The sequence below is a fragment of the Bicyclus anynana genome, chromosome 19 (genome assembly GCF_947172395.1).
Source record: "Bicyclus anynana chromosome 19, ilBicAnyn1.1, whole genome shotgun sequence".
NCBI lineage: Eukaryota > Metazoa > Arthropoda > Insecta > Lepidoptera > Nymphalidae > Bicyclus > Bicyclus anynana.
Window position 1 is genome coordinate 13124619 of NC_069101.1, and position 22967 is coordinate 13147585.

Below are 22967 nucleotides of genomic sequence, written 5' to 3' on the forward strand. Positions count from 1 at the left end.
TATATAAACTATTATACATATTATACATCATAATATTGAAGTATTCACTTTATATTAATACATCTGAATTTTTTTTAAAGAAATGTTGAAACACATTTAAGTCCAATTACTCAATCGCGCAGACCACGGATAAATATTTGATATTGAATCAATTTCACTTTTTTCAACGCAAAAGTTGCAATGCTAATAAAAAAATGTCAATAAAATATTTGTATTGAAATATACTCGTATTGTGAAATAAAATATATAAAACTAATATCACAAACCATAACCGTGTTTTACACATACAACAGCAATATGTTAGCATTTTATAAGAATTTATTTTTATTGTATTGTACTGCTCAAGTTATTTTACTTTACCACATGAATTTTATACACGCATTTAACATATCAGACGTAAAAGGCAATCCACAACTTAAATCGGTACTCTCTAGGCTGTTTAAACACTTTGTAGGACCAATGGTGGGTGATATTCGTAAAAATGATTTTAAATTCAATGACTACAATGATTCACCAGTACATAATGCGATTAAAGAGAAAATAGAAGAATTACAAACTTTCTTACAAGATAATGATGTTATAACTGATGAGAAAAATATTATGTTAGATGATAAAAACGACACCACGATAATAGAATTTTTACCCAAAACAGATGAACGGAACTTAAAGATCGAAGACGATTCATTCAAAAGTAATATAAAAAAATATAAAAAGCTAAGAGAAAAGATAAATAAAGCCCTAACAAAAGAATCGGTGTCGACGAATACGAAGAACCTTGTTGTCAAAAGTCTGGATGGTTTGATAAAAACTCTGCTTAGCAGTCAGTGTAAATGGAAAAGAAATCTCCGTGCTGTGAAATCTGATAGTCCATCGGACATAGCAACGAAATGGAATGAAGGTTTGCAAAAAATCAAAGAAGTAATTTTTAACTTTGTCAACAACCACTCTGTTAATTTGAGACGGCAGAACGATGTTATGAATACTTTAGAAGCGCTCCAAACAATGTTTAAAAGTGTTACAGAGGACATTGATGTTATTTCTAAAAAGTATAGAATAATATGCGATTTTGTACCAAAAGAATTTAATGTAAATCACCAAGAAATTAATTCTAATGCGTTACGTAATAACTTAGACAAGACCGACTTTGAGGAGGACCGTTGTCAAAATGTCGTTGTATGTTCGAATGAGCTGAAGGAATTTATGATAACTTTTTATAATTCTTTAAATGACACAGCTGTGAGTGTGTTGAATAATTATATTGAAATGTACACACGAGATGTCAACGCAAATAACGAGAATGAACAAGACGTGATTATATCGCTTCTAAATAAAATTACTTCCAAATTCGAAGAAGGTATGACCGAAACATTTACTAAAGAAACTCAAAAACTCAAACTGGATAAAGCAAAAAACAACCAAGCCAATATAAAACTTCTGTCAGATTACGTTACGAACACTATTAAAAGTGTCAAACACTTTGCGAAAGAGCAGTTAGAAGCTGAGTTACTTGTTTTGAGGGACAAGGTATTTTCCGTTATATTGGACGATTTGAATGTCAATTTAGATGTCGATTTGGAGAATTTAGAACGGGAATATATTAGGAAAATATGTTATATGTTTCGCCTCTGTAACGGTACAATCAGAGGCAGGCGAGTAGGTTCAGACAACCAAAAAAACAACTTGTATCTGGAAATACAAGTGACCTTAGATGATGATACATCAGATTTAAGTAGAAGAACTAATGTAGCAGCTCCTAAAAACATCACTATTAGTAGATTTACAAATTTTGTGCGAAATGTAAATGTGACAAGAACTACACTGATTAATAAAGGAACGAACTAATTAATGGGAAGTTATAGCGTAATAAACAAAACACAGAGTCCATTGTAAAACTACTAATGTTATAATTGATAAAGAACTGTCTATTATTATTTTATAAGTTACCAAAGATCCACTTAGATGGCACTATTGGCTGTGTAATTTAAATTTCCCAAGACTATCCCTTGTTTTTCGCCTTAGTCAAAAAGCATTTTTGGTTAATGTTTTCTTATCTAAAAACATCACTAATAGTAATGGAAAAATATAACCAAATGTAATTTCCTTTAAAGGCATTGTCTGGTCAACTTGATTAAAAAATACTTGGTTTAAAAAAACTCGAGTTTAAAAAAAATATTATATATTTACAAATTATCTTTTTACACATGCCTTTTAAAACTACAAAAATACAATCAGTCAATCAATCAGTTAGGATTACTTATACCAAATTGCCCTTTTCAAACAAAAAAGAGGGTATTTTCAAAATTGATGCACAATTGACAGAGAAATCAAAAAAAGATTTTAAAATGAAAAAATACATACAGTTAATCATTATGAAACCAAATTCTATCTTCAAGGCATCAGGCACAGTGGTAAGTATCAATAGTTTTCAGTATAGATGATGGGGAAGTGTTGGATCCTGCCGCTCGACCACGCGATGGACAGACAAGCACCCTCGGTGAAGTTCTGTTGGAAGGCCATGGTTGTTGGCACTTCATTGTCTATGCCGCTGATGAAGCAACTGAAAATAATATTGTCACTTTAAAATTCCTTCTTAGCGTTCGGATACAATGTCGTGTTGAAACCGAAAGGGGTGTGGATTTTCCTAACAACCTCCTTCCTAACAAGTTGGCCCACTTACATATTAGATTGCATTATAACTTACTATCAGGTGAGATTGTAGTCGAGGGTTAACTTGTAGAGAATAAACAAAAATAAACAAGTGGGTTTGTGTCCTAGTCGGACTATGAAATACTGAGCTTTTTAGAAAATTCGTCAATAAAAATTCTCAATAAGGAGTTAGGAAGTTGGTGTTATACACCTTCCAGCTTGGGTGAGTTAGGCATTAATAAAGTAGTTGAGTCATATCAACATATCAAATTTAATATAAACAATATTAATTTCGTGTAGTACATGGAATAAGGGTAATAATAATATATATATATATATATATATATATATATATATATATATATATATATATATATATATAATAAAAGTTAAGGATTTCTTTTAAAACTTAATTTAAATATAACGAATTTTAAAAATTTTTCAAACGTCAAAAACGCTGGCGTCCATTTTGTGACGTCACTAACACCCTAGATGTACTAAACGTCGAACTAATTGTTACTAATATTTTTGTCAAACGCTCCATTTGTATGGGACTTGTTGTAGTGACGTCATGAAACAGTTGAAATATAGACTGTCATGGCCGACAGGCGTTTTGGCTCGTATTGTCAAAAACTAATATTTTCATGTAATCACGTCTCAAAAAAATATGAAAATCTTTTTAGTCTAGTAGAACGTATTAGATCTAATTTTCTTTAAAAGTATTACACAATGTTAACTCACCAGGGAGTGACACTAAGCTGCATCATCATCTGAGTAGTACAGAACACAGAGATGAGATGGGTCTCCTCATACATTACAGCCAGGTAGCTGCCCGTGGGGTCCCAACTCATGTCCAGTATGGGACCCCCCACTGCCTCTCCGGAGGGTAGTTCTACTTTTGTTACATCTACGACTGGTTGAGCCTTGGTTGTCTTTGCCCCTGTAAATGTAAAGTTAAAGAAACATAACTACAAAATAGTCTAACAATTTACAAATATTGTACATCCCATGTTTGATATAATATGTATATGACATGTCTATATTTGTTTTGTCTATGACAAATGGTCATGAATAAATATTTTTTCCCTGGGCCCATGGACAATCTTAGTATTTATAAATGCGGAAGGTCAATCTTCGCGATATCTCGAAAACAGATTGATGTACAAAGCCGAAATTTGGCAGGGAGGTAGTTTATAGTTAGTAGGTAATACTAAGAACGGATTTTGTAATAGTGCTGGATTAAAAAGGTCTAAGGACGGACGAGGTCGCAGGCGTCCGCTAGTTAGTTATGTGGAAACACAGCAAGTTGATTCCACAGTTTGGTTGTATGTGGAAGAAACTATATGGATTTTTTTAAATCAATGACAAGCTAGCCTTGGATTGCGATCTCATCTGAGTGACAATGCAATCCAAAGATGGGGGCAACATCTGAAATAAGTGATAGCCCAGTGGATATGACCTCTGCCTCCAATGGGGTTGATGACTAGGTTTGAATATATTGATTTTTATGATACATTCGGCTAAATAAGGTCAATGTTAACTAATTTATACACAAAAAGCAAAGATTGTCTGGATATTTGCAAAATAAATAAGATTATAAAATTTCAAAATCTATTAATTTTTTTTTATCGTAATTAGATGAAAATTCATACAGTTTTAGCTTCCTTACATTAAATGTGACATTTTTCAATATGTGAACTATAAACATAAACGCACAAATAACAAAGATATTAGTAATTTTGTTTGAACGCCCATACAAACCTAACGATCAGCGAGCCAACGACGTCACTTAATCGTGCCATTTTGTATGGGGCGTTTTTCAGGGATCCGCGGCAGCGCCGCAAATCTGACCCTTTAAATCCCTGTAGCTCCGAAAGTAATTATCGCAGATACCCTGTTACTTTTACGAAACTGCTTTGCTATTAGTATACTCTTAATTTATATACAATTTAAAAAACTGTCATCATCCCTATTCCACAGGGTGTGGATTCGAATCTGGTCCGGGTAATACATAGGTCTTATGTATGAAACATCTCATCACAGTAAAGGTGTTCATAACTCACCATTCATTATCCCAGAATTGCTCAGGGCATAGACAATGGGTTCGCTCTTGGCAGCAAACAGCACCATGTCTTTGGGTCCCCAACACGCCGCCACCACACGACAGCCCCGCGCGCACCAGCGCTCCGGCGTCCATTGTTGAGTGTCCCATACTCTACAGAATATATTTATCATCAACACCTTTTTAATCCTATGCAGTAGGGTATTGAGCAACTAAAGATGGAAACTGTCTATGAAGAGAATGACAGAGAGTTGAATATCTTAGCATTCCATGGATTCACCGTGCGGGTGCCGTGGTAGAGAGAAGAACTCCGAGCAGAGTCCTGAACTTGTGACTACAGGATTTAGGGTTAAGGAATTCCTTGACGATCAATCAACACTCCCCGTTCTCTGCTCGTGTTGTTCTCCCTGCCTAGCCAAATCTCACAAAAGTATAAAACACGACTAATGAGTCATCCAAATGTTCTGGCTTCAAAACTGATTCACAGGATATCTTAATAATTACTACTAAAAGGAAATGTAACACATACTAAGTATCAATAACAGAACAATTTTAGGGCATGGAATGAACTTGGTCACAAAGAACTATCCAGAGCCAACTAACCCAATCACCGAAAATGGTGTTAAGCTTCTTAGGCTAGCAACTAGACTAAAGTGAAGTGTATGGCAGCAGAATTGTTATGGGTACTAAGATAGCTTATTTAATCAATTGTAAATTTATATACTGATGTGGAAAGTAGGCTCTCTCACTCACTACCATAACTAGACATATACAGACTCGTGGTAACAGATCTGTTCTACTATGCTGAGCAGTGGCGTGCACTTCATACATACATTCAAGTACTGCATACCCTAACAAATGTTAATGCTTATCCAAAGCACATTTTCCTAGTTTGGTTAAATTGTTTTACTAGTGCACTCCCTGATTAACAACCTTATGCACGCCACTGATGCTGAGACCACCAAAATGATAATGATGTATCTATGACCACTATACTTGACTTGATCTACGGACCTTCAGACTTTTGTTGTTGGCCCATCTAGGACATCTGATATTAATTAAACTATTTAGAAAACTAACCCTGCACGCCTTTTACCCACCGGTAGTTGCCTAACGCGTTTTGTTTTTAATATACACTGTACTTATTACAGTAGTAGTTTATTTCAGAGACAATGCTATTAGCATAAGTCTTAATTTATATACAATTTAAAAAACTATTATCATTCCTATGCAAAAACCTAAGAAATTATTTATTTATTTTATGTAGCCCGCAACACCATGACTAACACGTGTTTGTGGCCCCTTTGAGAAAAAGGTTTAGTACCATTGATCATCATCTATCTATATGATAGAAGTTGCTAGAAAATGTATGTTCTCATAACACTCATCTATGGATGATACACAATAATAAAATAAAACATACCTAAATATAATAGAAGATGTGGCAGCAAATATTTTACTAGCATTCAGAGACCATCTAGCAAACACAATGCCACCCCCAGCAACTCTTCGCAAGGGTATTGCAGTTTCCATGCCAACGTCCCACACCAGCATTGAAGTGTCTGCACCGCTGCAGCTGACCAGGAGATCACCATTTGGAGACCAGCTCACATCAGTTACTGGACTATGTCCTGATCTGAAAGGAAAAGTATGAGAAGTTGGTTAAAAACCAGTTAGACAATAAATGATGTAACTCTGTCTATGTCAATATTATGAATGCAAAAGTAAGTCTACAGTCTGTTACCTTTTCACGGCTGAACCGATCAAGATGAATTTTGGTTTAATGGTAAATGGGACATTGGAGCAAAACATAGGACACTTTTGACCCTAAAATAAAAATAGAAAGGAACGAAATGAGGGTTGAAAGTTTGTATGAAAATTCCCTCATTTTTAAAGTTACAGTTATAAAAATTTGTACATAAATCATGAAAATAATACAAAATGTAATGTGATTCAAGAATATTTGAATTTAGAATTTGAATTTGATTTTTTTCAAAAGTAATGTAAAATATAATAATAAATAAATGGGGATAAAAGCTTACTCTAATTATTCACAGACAAAGTTGCGGGCGTCCTCTAGTTGCTCTATAAACTTAATCAGGTTTAAAGAGCCATAGAACAATATCATTTACTTTTACTTTTCTTAGAGAACTCATAGAAAAATCCATTCTTATGCAATGCACCTTTTACTACAGTGGCTGTTGAAGATATGGTGATTCAAGTAAGTTTACTGAGGAAGATGTTGATGACACAACAGCTCTTATTGCCAGGGGCAGTCTAGAAGTTCTATCTATCTATCTAGTTGCTCTGAGCTGAATGAAATTTTTAATTATTAATTTAAAAGTAAAATACTTCTTGATTACACAATTTAGTGAAAATCAAGATAAAATAATTGCTTCGGAAGGAACTATCTTATTCAATTGTGATGAGAAATGGCCAAACATAAGAACCCAACATTGTTACAAGCTTTAAAGTATATATTGTCTAGATTTTATTTCATGAGTTTGAAGACAAACACATTCTGATTTCATTTTTAATATTGACAAAATCGTGCCGCTAGCTATCACCCATTTGTATCCTTTCTGGTGCAATTGCTTCCTTACCCAGCATTATTAAACACCTGTGATGACAGTGTAATGCTTGAGGTTATAAAATGTGCCTTAATTTGATAAATAAAATCTTTACAAATACCAAATAACATATGAATGTAATGAAGCTTTATTATACACTCTCACCTCTTCAAAACCACTGCATTGCTTGACGATGGCTTAGTGAACATGGAGTTAGGGTCAACGGTCCACACTATGACCCCCTGCTCACACCCCACAGCAATCTCTGAAGCAGAGTACGGTCTCCAGCTCAACGACGACACGTGGCCCTGCGCCTTGCACTTCAAAGTTGACACAAACGATACCTCCGAACAATAAACTCTCACATTATCATCCGCTGTTGCCAATGCTATTTTAGTGGTATGTGGATGCCACGCTATACATTTCACTGATGAACTGCTCCAATTTCTCGTCCTCGAGTAGTTTGACACAATTTTAGGCCCAATGTCCTTCAAATGTGGCTGCATGAAATACCGTAATGTAGTAAATAAATTCGTCACTTTCAACACGTAAGATGCTGTTATAGCTAGAACTTGGCTTTCCCTGTTCACGTTGGGATCTGCGGCTACGCTCAGAGCTTCCAAAAAACCTTGTTTATACCACACGCTGGTGATTTTTTTCAACAAATTGTCTTCGACATCCACATACATGGTGATGTTTTCGTCCGATAACCTGTGATGATGTAGGTCCTTCGTAACATTGATCTTAGGATGCTGTTTAGTCTGAAACGTGTTTGTTAATGATTAATACAAAGTATTAAATTGAAAAACTTCGAAAAACAGAGCTAACCTTACCGAATTAGTAAAAGTTGTAATGTTTCCATAACGAACGTTTCCGCAACAGTATGTTTGGTTTATTTTACAAAAGGCAGTCTCCCCTGGTCCTGGGAGATCGGGGAAACTATTAAAAATCGACATTATTATGGAAATAAACAGAATTGTTAGGCGAACCGGTAAATTAAGATTTCAAAATTCAAATTTGCAATATCTGTCAGTGTCAGAATGATGGTATTCTCATTTGTCAATGTCAATGTCATTGTAAAGTATTTTTAGCACTATTCTTTCCCGTAAAGAAAAGGCAAAGGTATTACAAAGTACAGCCACCAAAAATCATAGACAACATAGAGACATAGGCCTCTTGCATGGACTTCCGAACAAAACGGTCGAGCTGCCAGCATCCAGCTACTCCCTGCAACCGCTTGATGTCCTCGGTGTGGATGGGTGGATGGTTGTATTTATGTATATATTTTTTATAATTTATTTAAATATCATGTGTGGTGGCGAGCTCTCGGATCGAAAGTGTAAGTCCAGCATTGGAGGAATATTCTATACTTATAATAAAAGTGGTCGAATTATATACATTTATTTGCAATTTGAGATTTTACTTATACCATTTGTAACACCAAACGTTACTGTGGCATAACGGACGCCAGCGCCATCTAGAATCTATACTAATAATTCGAATTCTGTAAATTTTGTACATTCTGTACATTGAAGATATTATGAAAATTTTTGTTGGGGGGCATTATATAATCGACTAGCCGACGCCCGCGACTTTGTCCGCGTGAAACTCGATGTAAACTCTCAACTACCCCTACCCTATCTCTAGCCTACCCCTAGCCTACCACTATCCTTACCCTACTCCTACCTACCCCTACCCTACTTTTCTGGTTGATTTTTTACACCATGTGTCCGAAAAACCCAAATATCTTACGGAACCCAATTTTTTTCCAAAATAAAATTTAGCCTATGTTACTTGTGGATAATGTAGCTTTCGAATGGTGAAAGAATTTTTAAAATCGGTCCAGTAGTTTTTGAGCCTATTCATTACAATCAAACAAACAAACATACAAACAAAGTTTTCCTCTTTATAATATTAGTATAGATACTGAAGCTAAAAATATTTTTTTTCGATTTTTCGTCTGTCTCTCTGTCTTTTGTCCGAGTTTTTTTTGTTATTTGGGCATCACGCTGAAACTACTGAATGAATTCAAATGAATCTTGGTATGGTTTAAGACCATTATACCGTGAAGGTTATATGATATTTTTTATTGCGAAAATAAAATAAGAAGGGGTTGAAATAGGGGTTGAAAGTTTGTATGGAAAGTCCTTCATTTTTAGAGTTACAGTTTTAAAAATTTGTTCATAAATCATAAAAAAATACGAAATATAATGGGATTCATTTAGGCTTTGTTGTGGTTAGCAGTGATGGGATATATATATATTAACACGACGATAGTATTTAGAATGTCTTTAATTACTGTTCGTTAACATACACAATGAGGTAAATAAAGAATATAAGAAATACTATTACAAAGGTTACGCGCAAGTCAAATGTATAGCTTCGAACGCACCGAGAACGAATAGTAGGGTAGGCATCGAATGTCGACTGACCGAGCGCGGAGCGCGTGACGTAAGACGGCCGCCGCGCCGCATACTACGGGTTTCACCCGAGTATGCGCGTGAATTAATTTTAATAGTGAAAAGTATATATAATAATTTGTGAGTGTGAAATGATGATTGTATGTAATGTAAGTGTGTATGTAAGTGTTAATGAATGTATTAAATAAATAAAAATAAATATATTTAATGAAATAAATATTTATAATGGAATGTTAATAATATTATAAATAAATAATGTGTGTAGCCTACATCACCCCCCTCCAGAGGCCGTGTCTACGGACGATAATAATCTGGGAACCGTACTCGTCTCCCTGAACGTGTGGTCCGTTGTGTGGTGTCTCCAGCTGCCTGATGTGCAGGGGGAGGATTTGGAGGTTTGGGTTGTGGAGGGTTTGAGGGATTAGATTGTGGAGGTTTTGGGGGATTAGATGGATTTGGTTGGGGTGTGTCGTCAGACAGTATATAGGCTGGTTTAAGTCGGTCTATTGATACTGTGACGACTTTGCCCTTGACCATGATTTTGAAAACCTTGGCACTTCTCTGTACAACCTCGTGTGGACCTGTGTACGCTGGTTGCAGGGATCCACGTGTAGCGTCTTCTCTGATGAAAACATGACTACATGTGTCGAGTTCTTTGAACACAAAGGTTTTGCGAGTTTTGGAGTGGTGCTGAGTGGGAACTGGTTTTAGCTTCTCGGCAAAGGACTTTAAACGTGCTGAGAAGTCGGTGATGTCGGTGGTATATCCAGGTGCAGTATGACTGAAGAATTCTCCGGGTAATCGGAGTGGTTCACCGTACACCAGATCAGCTGATGATGCTTTAAGATCTTCTTTAATAGCGCTCCTTATGCCAAGAAGTACCAGTGGTAAGGATTCGGTCCAATTTGAGTCAGCATGACAAGTTATAGCTGCCTTCAGCTGTCGATGAAAGCGTTCAACTAAGCCGTTGCACTGTGGGTGGTATGCAGTTGTCCTGCGGTGTTCGAATCCAATGAATTTGGCTAAATGCTGGAAAAGTGCCGATTGGAATTGTGCTCCTCGATCCGTGACTATATCGGTAGGAACACCGTAACGCGAGACCCAACAAGAGATAAAGGCTTTGGCTACTGTCTCAGAGGTAATGTCGGTGATAGGGACAGCTTCCGGCCATCGCGTGAAGCGATCGACGACTGTCAAACAATACCGAAAACCGTTTGAGTACGGCATTGGCCCGACAAGGTCTAAATGGGCATATTTGAACCGCGCCGAAGGTAAAGCAAGCGTACCTATAGGTGATGACACGTGTCGGCTTACCTTCGTGCGCTGGCATGCCAAACATGCCTTAGCCCAGTCACGGCAGTTTTTCCGCATGAGTGGCCAAACGAAGCGTTGTGCAACGAGCTTAGCTGAGGCGTTAGGACCAGGGTGGCTGAGAGAGTGGAGGCTGTTGAAGATTTGCCTACGAAATTTCTCTGGGACAAAAGGTCTGGGAGTCGGGGTACTGACGTCGCAGTACATTTCAGTACGACTACCAGGTATTGTCATCGTGGTAAGGCGAAGAGATGTTTCGCTGTTGAGATGTTGGGCAAGCTCAGGGTCTGTGGTTTGGGACTTGGCAAGGACTTCGAGATCTACAGGCGTCTGCAATTCGTAAATACGGGAAAGCGTGTCGGCAACGACATTGTCTTTACCCGCGATGTGTTGAATGTCTGTAGTGAATTGCGAGATGAAGTCCAAGTGTCTATACTGACGTGGCGAGCAGTTACTTTTCCGCTCATGGAAAGCGTAACATAGCGGTTTGTGGTCAGTATAGATGGTGAAATCACTGGCCTCTAACATGTGACGAAAGTGTTTGATGCCTTCGTATATTGCAAGGAGCTCGCGATCGTATGGAGAGTATTTCACCTGCGAGGGGCTCAACTTGCGTGAGAAAAATGCTAGAGGTTGCCAAGCTCCGTCCACGTGCTGTTGTAGGGCTGCTGCGATGACTTTATCGGAAGCGTCAGTGACGAGTCCCAGTTTAGCGTGAGATACAGGATGCGCTAATAGGGTTGCATCACACAGACTCTTCTTGCAGTCCTCGAAAGCTTGCAAAGATTCTCCTTCTATGATGACTGGGTGGGAAGCTTTAACAGATCCGGTCAGTAAGGCGTTCAGAGGGGCTTGGATTTGGGCAGCGTTAGGTAGAAATCGCCTATAAAAATTAATCATGCCCAAGAATCGTCTAAGCTCTCTGACGGTTTTTGGGATGGTGATGTCAGCGATGGCCTTGACTTTGCTGTCTAAAGGTTTGGTGCCTTTGTCGGAAATTTGGTAGCCCAGAAATGTTACCTCAGGTGCACCGAAGACGCATTTCGCTGTGTTGATTAGTACGCCGTATTCCTGCATACGTGAGAACAGTTGACGTAAATGGTCTTCGTGCTCTTCCTGCGTCCTGGAGTATACCAAAAAATCGTCAAGGTAAGCGTAGCAAAAGTCAAGTCCACGGGTTAGCTCGTCGACGAATCTCTGGAATGTCTGACCTGCGTTCCTCAGCCCGAAGTTCATAAAAGGGAACTCGTATAACCCGAAGGGACACGAAATCGCTGTCTTAGGGATGTCCTCTTCAGCCACAGGGATCTGGTTGTAAGCCTTGACCAAATCTATAACAGAAAAGTATTTACAACCAGACAGACTATGTGAAAAATCGTGTATGTGACGAATTGGATATTTATCTGGAATTGTCCTTGCGTTGAGTAGCCTATAATCTCCACAAGGACGCCAGCCGTTATCTTTTTTAGTCGCCAGATGGAGAGGTGATGACCACGGACTGTCAGATGGACGAGCGGTACCGTTCGCCAGCATCGCGTCAAACTCTTGTCTGGCTATTTTTAATTTATCTGGTGCCAGCCTTCGGGGTGAACACGACACTGGGGGGCCTGGTGTAGTACGAATGTGGTGTTGTGTACTGTGTTTTACTGTACCTGGTGTACCAGCGGGGCGGGTGATATCTGGAAATTCAGATAATATACTATGATATTTACTATTGCCGCCAGTCGATACCTTAACGCTCGTCACCAGTAAGTTGGGTGATGCAACACTAGCGGTATTACTTATACTGGTTAGGCTATCGATAAGTTTACGGTTACTAATGTCTACAATGAGTCGATAATGAGACAGAAAATCTACACCGATTATAGGTTTCGTGACGTCCGCGATTACAAAGCGCCACGGAAAGTCGCGGCGTAGACCTATGTTTAATGTTAATTGTATGTAACCGTAGGTATCGATAGCCGAACCGTTCGCCGCACATAACGAAAATGATGTTTTATTACGTCGTTCGCGTAAGGCGCTCACTGGGTATACACAAATGTCACTACCGGTGTCCACTAAGTATTGCACTTTTGTGTCTTGGTCCGTAATAAATAAACGACCCGTTTCTGTCCGATGATCGTCGGCTGTTGTCACTGCTGGCCGCCGGTCGTTTTCCGTCGATGTCTTGAATTTACAAGGTGGTACACACTTGTTGGCGATAGATCCGAACTTGTGGTGGTACCAGCAATTCGTGAAGCGACTGTGCTTTGTAGCTGACCGTGTGGGTTGTGACTGGCTGCAGCTCCTCCTGTAGTTGCGTGTGTTGCGTTCGCTCGAAAATGTCTGCTCGTCTTCGCGGGCGGTTAACATGCTGACCAGTTTTGAGAGTTTGGCCAGTTGTTGTTTCAATATTTCGAAGTCGGACGATGATGTCACAGCATTCACCTGTTGAGCTGGCGCTGCGATGTCGTTCAGGCGTTCGTCGAATTTTGACATGGCGTCTAAAGTCCTCTTTAATGTCGCGTCACTGGGCTGGATGTCGGTGGGCTGGCGACAGTGTCGAATCGTCCTCAAGAAACTGCCCGACACCTTTTTTGTCTTCGGCCGCGACTGTGTGTTCGCCTGCGATCCGGTCGTGTCACTTTCACTGCTCATTTTGATTTTTCTTTAGGGTCACCAGTTTAGGCTTTGTTGTGGTTAGCAGTGATGGGATATATATATATTAACACGACGATAGTATTTAGAATGTCTTTAATTACTGTTCGTTAACATACACAATGAGGTAAATAAAGAATATAAGAAATACTATTACAAAGGTTACGCGCAAGTCAAATGTATAGCTTCGAACGCACCGAGAACGAATAGTAGGGTAGGCATCGAATGTCGACTGACCGAGCGCGGAGCGCGTGACGTAAGACGGCCGCCGCGCCGCATACTACGGGTTTCACCCGAGTATGCGCGTGAATTAATTTTAATAGTGAAAAGTATATATAATAATTTGTGAGTGTGAAATTATGATTGTATGTAATGTAAGTGTGTATGTAAGTGTTAATGAATGTATTAAATAAATAAAAATAAATATATTTAATGAAATAAATATTTATAATGGAATGTTAATAATATTATAAATAAATAATGTGTGTAGCCTACATTCAAAAATTTTTTAAATTCAAACTCTAAAGTGGTGAACACTTTAGATTTCCACGCGGACGAAGTCGCGGGTGTCCGCTAGTACATACTAAAGATGAGAAATCATTTAACATTCTTTTAAAGAGAATGAAGATTTTGAAAACTATTGAATTAATTTCTGTCATTTTCCGTTATGCCATTCCGCATAATAACAATAAAAAAGATTAGGAAAACCTTTGTCTGCATTTTCAATGTAAAGTAATTATTTCAAGTTACGGATGCCAAGATAAAAGGTTTTGCTGCGTTTCAAGCTATAATAACGTGCTTCCCGGGAATTTACAGCGTTTTGGAGAAATTTATTCCGAGTGTAAGGTGATTGTGGAACAGGGTGACCAAACATTACAATTTTTAGTGAGACTTTAATAGGTAGGTACGTATTAGTCGAAATAAGTACATTTTTTTACATAATATTTGGAGAAAACGTGTATGAATTAAACAAGTTACATTTTTTCACTTTTTATTTAATTTATGATTATGATTATACAGGTTTTTACAGATTTGCAAAACATTACTTTTACAATACAAAACATTTACATTTACAAAACATTACTTAAAAGTTCGCTGACAACACTCCCATGATATGCGGGCGACAGGGGGAAAGACTGCGCGGGTGTGAAACCGTGTGCGCGAGGCAGAGGCTGGAAGTGACGTGCATCATTCGTGGGTTTTTCGAGCGTTACGAACAAAGTTGCCAAGCTATAGCAACGCGCGGAATTGATTATAGCTTGGCAAGTTCGTTCGTAACACTCCCGAAACACTGCGGTGGTCGGGGAGCGGATGACAGCAAAAAGTTGACAGCTACACATGAATTATTACGTTACGAATATGTCTTCAGATATCTATGAATACCCTATACAACATTTATTTTTTATTAACTAACTATTTAATTAAATATTATGATATATTAATCATTGGCGGAATAAAAAGTTCAATTTGTTGTCTAACATATTGAAATAAGGGTTCCGTTTTTGTAAGTACGTATGTTCGGAACTCTACATTTTCCACTTTTTATTTAAATATAATTTAATTAAAAATAAAATCCCATCAAATATAAATTAATTAAAGTGTGTTATTTGGTTGCCTTGACAACCAATAAGTAAATTTGTCGTCGGACTCATTTTCGAATATCGTGTATCGTGTGCGTTTTGTTCTGACAGTCACAGGTCATTTAATACGACATTGATTGTCGTCGACAGTGACTGCCCACGATTGATGTACCTCACTTCCAGCCTCTGTCTCGCGCGCACGATTTCACACCCGCGCTGTCCTTCTCCCCCGTCGCCCGCATACCATGGGAGTGTCATCATCAAACTTGCCAAGCTATAGTTTATAACCACGTTTAGTTTACCGTTTTATTCCAGCTCTTTTTAGCATAATCTCCAAGCCAGGGTTAAAAGCATTCCTCACTGATAGACCTGCAAAAGTGTCTACTTGAAATAAAAGATTTTGAATTTACAGGTAAATGATCGCCTGAAAAAAGTGTTATAATAGATTGTAATATGTTTTAATATGAGGTAGTAGATACTTAATTATTATGTCCTGCTTTTAAAAGTACAAAAAAATGTTACTTTTAAAAGTTTAACTTAATCTTTCGCAATCTCATGGTAACCCTACAGAAAGGCAATTGATTTTGTACGGTACATACAGGTAAGAGAAATTGTCTCTCAAATATACATTCAGCTCTCGTCACGGTAAGTGAGTGGATTTGTCTTTGGACTCGTATTGCTTCTCTAGCTGTTGAAGGTAAGTAGGCAGTAGGTACATAGTAGGTTTAGATTAGTGTCGCTCGTATTTTTATGTCGTCGTCAACGGTAACTACCAAATTGCTGCAGTGGTTACGGTTAGCATAACCATGGATTATGAGGTCATGGTTTTGAGTCCTTAGGTGCTAACAAACAGGACTGTCCGTTCAGCTCCCTTTAGCCAAGTGGCACGTCGATTCTTTTTCCACAATCGCTAATGCTTCGATTTTTCGAATTTCATATTCCACAAGCTAACATCCACTGAGTGAATGTTTGACTTCATATGCCGCAACCTAACATCTACTGGCTGAACGTTCTATTTCATATCCCGCAAGCTAACATCCACTGAGTGAAGGTTTGACTTCATATGCCGCAACCTAACATCTACTGGCTGAACGTTCTATTTCATATCCCGCAAGCTAACATCCACTGAGTGAAGGTTTGACTTCATATGCCGCAACCTAACATCTACTGGCTGAACGTTCTATTTCATATCCCGCAAGCTAACATCCACTGGCTGGACGTTCGACTTCATATCCCGCAAGCTAACATTCACTGACTGAACGTTCGACTTCATAAGCCACAATCTAACATACGCTGACTGAACGTTCGACGTCATATGCCTCAACCTAACATACACTGACTGATTGTTCGACTTCATATGCCGCAACCTAACATACACTAACTGAACGTTCGACTTCATATGCCGCAACCTAACATCCACTGACTGAACGTTGACTTAATGTCCCGCAACCTAACATTCACAGACTGAACGTTGGACTTCATGTCCCGCAACCTAACTATTACTAATATTCACTGACTGAACGTTGGATTTCGTATCCCGCTACCTTAGACCATTATGGTCTAAGCCCGCAACTTATCATCCACTGAACAGAGGTAAAATTTATTAAAACAAATGAAGTATTTCAACAATTTCCAACAATATTCTATGATGCATATTTCCAGCATGAAATCTGTGTGAAATGCAACAGGATATTAAAGGCTCCAGTGCATCTGAATCCGTGGCATCTGCTAGCGAACATTTCATCACAAATATTTGATAACGCTAGTCGATAGCGCGAGAGCGAAGTTCCTCGGCGTATTGATTTTAAAAATAAGCTCTGGAAATTCTCTTGTCTACTCTGTTGACTTTGTATTTTCAAATTAACATACCCCCGCGGTTTCACCTACTTAGTATCCGTCCAAGTGAGAATACGGGGATAAAAACAGCCTATGATACTCACGAATAAAGTGGCTTTCTAGTTCTAAAAGTATTATAAAAATCAGTTCTGTATAACCCATAGGTTTAAGAGTCGGTACGGATTACAAAAAAAAAAAAAAAATCAAAAATCATTTATTTCAAGTAGGCTCAGTTTAAAAGCACTTTTGACACGTCAGTTGACTATTTGTAAAGATTCTACCACCGGTTCAGAAGGAACTCAACAGTTGCTCTTTTGAAAAAGTCATACAGTATTATAATTTACAATTGATAACAATTACTGTTTACATTTCTTATAGTTTTACTTCCTGTGTGAAGGTGGAAGCTGATCCAACTGCCTCCAAGCATCTTTATCATTAAGGAACTCATCAATGTTGTAGTACCCTCGACTAAGTAAATGTTACATTATAATTCTATGGTTTAATTAGAGATAACTCCTACCATATATACCACAACACACTACTTTACCTTTTTATAATAATAGTAAATATTAGCAGAACCAGCCGCGGGTTCAGTTGTAGCCATGTGGCACGACGATTCTATTTCTACAAACGCTAACGCTCCGAAAATTAAAAAAAATTAATGGGAATGGTATTCACTATCTACATGTCACGTGATCATGATGTCGATAGGATCTGTCATTCACATTCATTTTGTTAGTTTTTGAAGCGTTAGCGTTTGTAGAAAGGAAATTGACGTGCCACATGCTACAGGCCCAGTTTAACATAATAGATACCTAATGTAAAAAGGTAAAGTCCCTTTACTTATCTTCTTCTTTATGGATACCTATTAGCGAATCTATCATAAGCCTAATTGAGTGAAAAGTGGACATTTCATTATTCTCTATTAACTACAGCTACTAACAAGGTTCCAGTGACATCAAAGAGTTAACTTTAATATAACATTGTTCTTCCAACGTGAACAAAGACTTCATCTCAAGTTTCGTACCAATTTACGCAAACTATCCTTTCTTATTTAATCTAGAAGTGTCATTACGGACGATAGCGTCGGAAGGACTAAATGGATAAAGGGGCCTGTGACAGCGAGATCTTCTTCAGCTTCAAAAAACTGGAAGTTTGTCCAACGGTCAGTACAGTAGGCAAGGAGTTTTGAATGTGGTGGCTTTGAGATGTAACAGATTTTCAGACACTCAACCGTTCAAGTATTTAACGTAGTTTTTTTTTATATTTTCTTCTAAATAATATGAGAAATCATGTCACCAAATGCTAGTCACGTGACAACCCAACGAAAAACCTTATTACAGCATCACAGTTTAAAGGTATCTAGCAAAGGGATATTATTTCTCATCATATCCTTTAATAAATACATATAAAAATATAAGTTTTATTATAATTAGTAGAATTAAGACTAGTCAAAAGGACGTCAACCAATAACAATAATGATCATGCTATTTTTTATTCTTTACAAGTTAGCCCTTGACCACAAGTGTTGATGCAATCTTGGATGGAAGCGGGCTAACTTGATAGAAGTAGGATGAAAATACACACCCGTTTCGGTTTCTTCACGACATCGTGCCGTTAAATTGCTTGGCGGTACGTCTTTGCCGGTAGGATGACCTACCGGCAAAGACGTACCGCCAAGCACTACTAACTAGCCAGGTCTGAAGCCTCCCACCAGCTAATCTCCCAAAGCCACTGCGGTCCTAACTACATAATACCCTACTAGTACTGCATAACCTGAAAATTCTAACATACCTACTTTAAGCTTTTGTAGACTGAGGAAGTTCTGAACATCGCAGGCTCTCAGTCCATGATATAAGATAATGAATTTTTGAAAGCATTTTCGTTTGAACAAAGAGTATCCGAGCTGATCTGCGTTTAGCTCGGAAAGTTAAAACTATTTTTGTCTAGCTACTGATTTTTATTGACGTGATAAGGTAAAACGAATTCGGTGCGGTGTTCGCTTGGAAAATACTCGTAAGTCTTTATCTATACGTATTTTTAAAGCGGTGCATTTTCAAAACACGATAAAACATCAAACTGAATCTATTTTGTTTTAGTTATTGCGTTTGAGTACCTGATTTTTGAAGGAGTGTAAGTTTTTAGAAAGTAAAGTTAAAGTACAAAGAGAAAAATAGAATCGTGCTATCTACTGATCGGTTTGAATTCGATGATTTAGAGCAGGGTTTCTCAAACTTTCAGCTCCACGAACCCCTGTTAAAATTTCCAAGTGACAGCGAACCCTTTAAGAAAAAATAAATTTGACTGTTGAAGAAAATAAAGTTTTTATTTGAATAAAAGGTAACGCATAAAGTACCATGATAATAATATGATGGTGTCCTTGTTTTTTCTCGCAAATGGATTCAATTTTAGGAGTAATTTTAGACAATTTTAACCTTAATTCTGACTCGGTATCAGTTATCAAGCCACCATTACGTAAATCTTGTCGTGAAACCCCTGCCGTCAAATGGCGAACTCCTAGGGGTTCGCGTAACCCACTTTGAGAAACCCTGCTTTAGAGTATTAAAGCTGTTGGTCTTAAGATCATTTAACAATAATATTTATTTATATTAATACCTAATAATAAATAATAATTTGCATTATTCTCCAGCCTCAATAAATGGGCTATCTAAAACTGAAAGAATTTTTCAAATCGGACCATTAGTTCCTGAGATTAGTGCGTTTGATATCATTACCTACGTTTACGTAGTCGGGATTTTTGAATAGAAAATTCGTCGCAAAACATTATCGAATTAGGGTGTCGTTGTTAAAACAAAATAATTGTTCCCTAAACAGTATTTTTTTCAATTGTCTTTTTTGATGTTACATATTTTGTACTGTTCCAGGTAACAATGGAATTTATAATTGGATTCCTTGGAATATTTCCATTCATTGCACCCCAGAGTACACTAGCACAAAACTATTTTCAGTTGGAGTCTTTGGGGATTAACACGGTGTTGCTTGGAAGTCACGATGTATATTATCCATATTTATTTATTTTATTTAAAACTCTTTATTTGTACACCACAATAATTAAAATAAAACAAGCAAAACAGAAACATAAGAAGTAGTAGAATACAAAAGGCGGCCTTATCGCTTATCGCTTATTATTCCAAATTATTTAAAAGCAAGTTTTATTTATAAACTAGCGGAAGACCGCGACTTCGTCCGCGTGGAATTTAGTTTTTCACAAATCCCTCGGGAACCATGGATTTTTCCGGGATAAAAAGTAGCCTATATGTTAGGCAGGCTAATTCATTAACTTTGACATATACGAAATTTAGATTCTACTAGCGGACGCCCGGGTCTCCGTCCGCGTGGAATTCAGTTTTTCACCAGTAGGCTAAGAAGGCTGGGGCCTAGGGCGGCAGATTTAAGGGGGCGGCTAATTTGGCACAAAAAACTTTCTCTTCTACAGAAATAAAGTAAATGTAACTATAATTTTAATATTTTAGTCCTGTACGTTCTGTACGCCTTGTACAGTTTTACAAAAATATTAAAACTCGCAATTTTTATTGACACAATTTAAGGTATTGGTTTCAGAGAGATGTAATAATTCGTCTATTAGACAAGCTCGTCAGTATCAGGAAGTCAACGCATACAAATGTGGAGGTCGGACCCGGCTCCTTCAAGCAGTCGGAGGTCAATGAAAAGCTGCCCGAAGAGTACTTAGTGCGGCAGTTCAAGAAACTGCTGGCTAAGAAAAAGCAAATGGAAAATGAAAATTAAAAAACATGCAGAAATAGTGGCTCCTTATTTTTCCTATGTTTTATCAAATCTACGAGTACATTTGACAAAACGATTGCAGTTTTTTGTAGAAAAAAGGAAACAAAAATAGAAAAATTATTGCTTATATGTACGAGAAAAGCGAAAAAAATTTTAATAAATTATTTTTAATGTAGACTATAAAATGGTTAAATTGAATAACGAGTCACCCAGGATTTCAAAGTTGAAAAAATTATTTAATTCGTAGTTCCCTGGAAAATGGGGATAAAATATAAGTACTCGTATTCTGATAAAATAGTTATTCTTTGCTGAATGAATTATTATTAGAATTAGTTTAGGCATAAAAGTGAACAAACTTTCACTTACAATCATATTCGTTATCAACACATATTCGGCTCACTGCTGAGCTCGAGTCTCCTTTCAGAATGAGAGGGGTTAGACCAATACGCTGGCCCGATGCGGATTGGCAGACTTCATACACGCAGAATTAAGAAAATTCTCCGGTATGCAGGTTTTCTCACCATGTTTTCCTTCATCGTTTGAGACACGTGATATTTAATTTATTAAAATGCACACAGTTGTTAAGTTGGAGGTGCATGCCCCGGACCGGATTAGAACCCACACCCTCCAGAATCGGAGGCAGAGGTCATATCCACTGGGCTATCACGGCTCACTGGGCAATCATATTGGTTGGGATATTAGGAATTCAATGCCAAACATAATTTATTTTATAATTTAAAAATTAAATTCTTTATTTCAAGTAGGCTTTAGAAGTATGTACTTACAATAATATTAAAAGTATTTAATATGACTACGTAAATACTACCTACATTTTATATTTAATAATTAATTTAACAGATATAGAATGCAGTGATTCTTGAGACGGCGCGTATTGTGAGGAGGTTTACTCTGGAGCCCTGACCACCGGTTGCTTGGGCACTCAAATGTCCCGTGAGTTGATTTTTTATGATTTTTAATAGTGTTTTGTATTATATTTTATATCAATAACATTGTTAAAAATTAAAAAAAGGATAAATAAATAATACTACGTTTTCCCATTTTCGTCCAATCTCTATCCTTCCCTTCCTATCTAAAGTCCTTGAGCGCATAGTTCATTCTCAACTCCTAAGTTTTCTAACTAAAAATAATATCCTTAACCCTTTCCAGTCTGGTTTTCGTCGTGGGCACAGTACTGTGACGGCTCTAACGAAGGTCTGTGATGATGCGCGTTATGGAATTGATAACCAGCAAGTAACTATTTTAACGTTGCTTGATTTTTCTAACGCTTTTAATAATGTTGATTTTGAAATTCTTTTGGCTATTCTTGAATCTATTAACATTTCTTCCCCTGTACTTAGATGGTTCCACACCTATTTAAACGGTCGCACACAGTGCATCCGTGTAAAAGAGAAACAATCCTCTTTCTGTTCCATTAATGCTGGGGTTCCTCAGGGTGGTGTGCTATCTCCTCTTCTTTTTTCCATCTTTATAAATACTCTCACTGAACATCTTTCTTTGCAATATCATCTTTATGCAGATGATTTCCAAGTTTATGCACTGACGTCTGTGGAAAGCATTGCTGAGGTTATTAACCATATCAATAATGATCTTAATGCAGTCTATGATTGGAGTGTAGCGTATGGGCTGTCAGTTAATATAAATAAGGTCGCCTTTTGCCTAAAAATTTATGTGTTCTATTGTTATTTTCTGTTTTGTGCAATAAAGTTATTATAAATAAATAAAAATAAAAGAGTAAATAAAAATTTAATAATGATAATTAATTTATCCACGCAAAACTTTTCATTCTATATCATCTTGTTTTGTAAGATCTTCTTTTGTAATATATTGCAAAAGACGCCAGCAAAAGCGAAATTAATCCGATTATATAGAACTTTTGCGGACGTGATGTTTAGAGAGCTCTCCGTTCCATTCAACTGGAAATCTGATAAACCTGAGGTTTGGATGCACCTGCGCTTTTCATTAAATTAGAACGAAAATAAAGATGCTTTTCCAGCAAAGATGCGAGGTTTATCTCGTTTTGAAACCCTCATTTCTAAGTATGTTATAGTTTAGTACCTAACTAGTAGAGGCCCTTGACTTCGTCCGCGACCTGCTCATGAATTGCTCTATCTACCTATTC

The 22967-nt window shown here is 37.4% G+C and overlaps 1 protein-coding gene across 1 annotated transcript; it reads right to left on the reverse strand.

The window, feature by feature from the left end:
- Positions 1 to 2159: 2159 nt before the first annotated feature.
- Positions 2160 to 8302, reverse strand: LOC112047990 (aladin). Its single transcript, XM_052887325.1, has 6 exons — positions 8112 to 8302; positions 7444 to 8039; positions 6132 to 6344; positions 4710 to 4861; positions 3388 to 3586; positions 2160 to 2557 (listed from the first exon to the last, which is right to left on the reverse strand). The coding sequence occupies exons 1-6, from the start codon at positions 8232 to 8234 to the stop codon at positions 2416 to 2418; spliced, it is 1425 nt and encodes a 474-aa protein (XP_052743285.1). The 5' UTR covers positions 8235 to 8302; the 3' UTR covers positions 2160 to 2415.
- Between the last annotated feature and the right edge of the window lie 14665 nt (positions 8303 to 22967).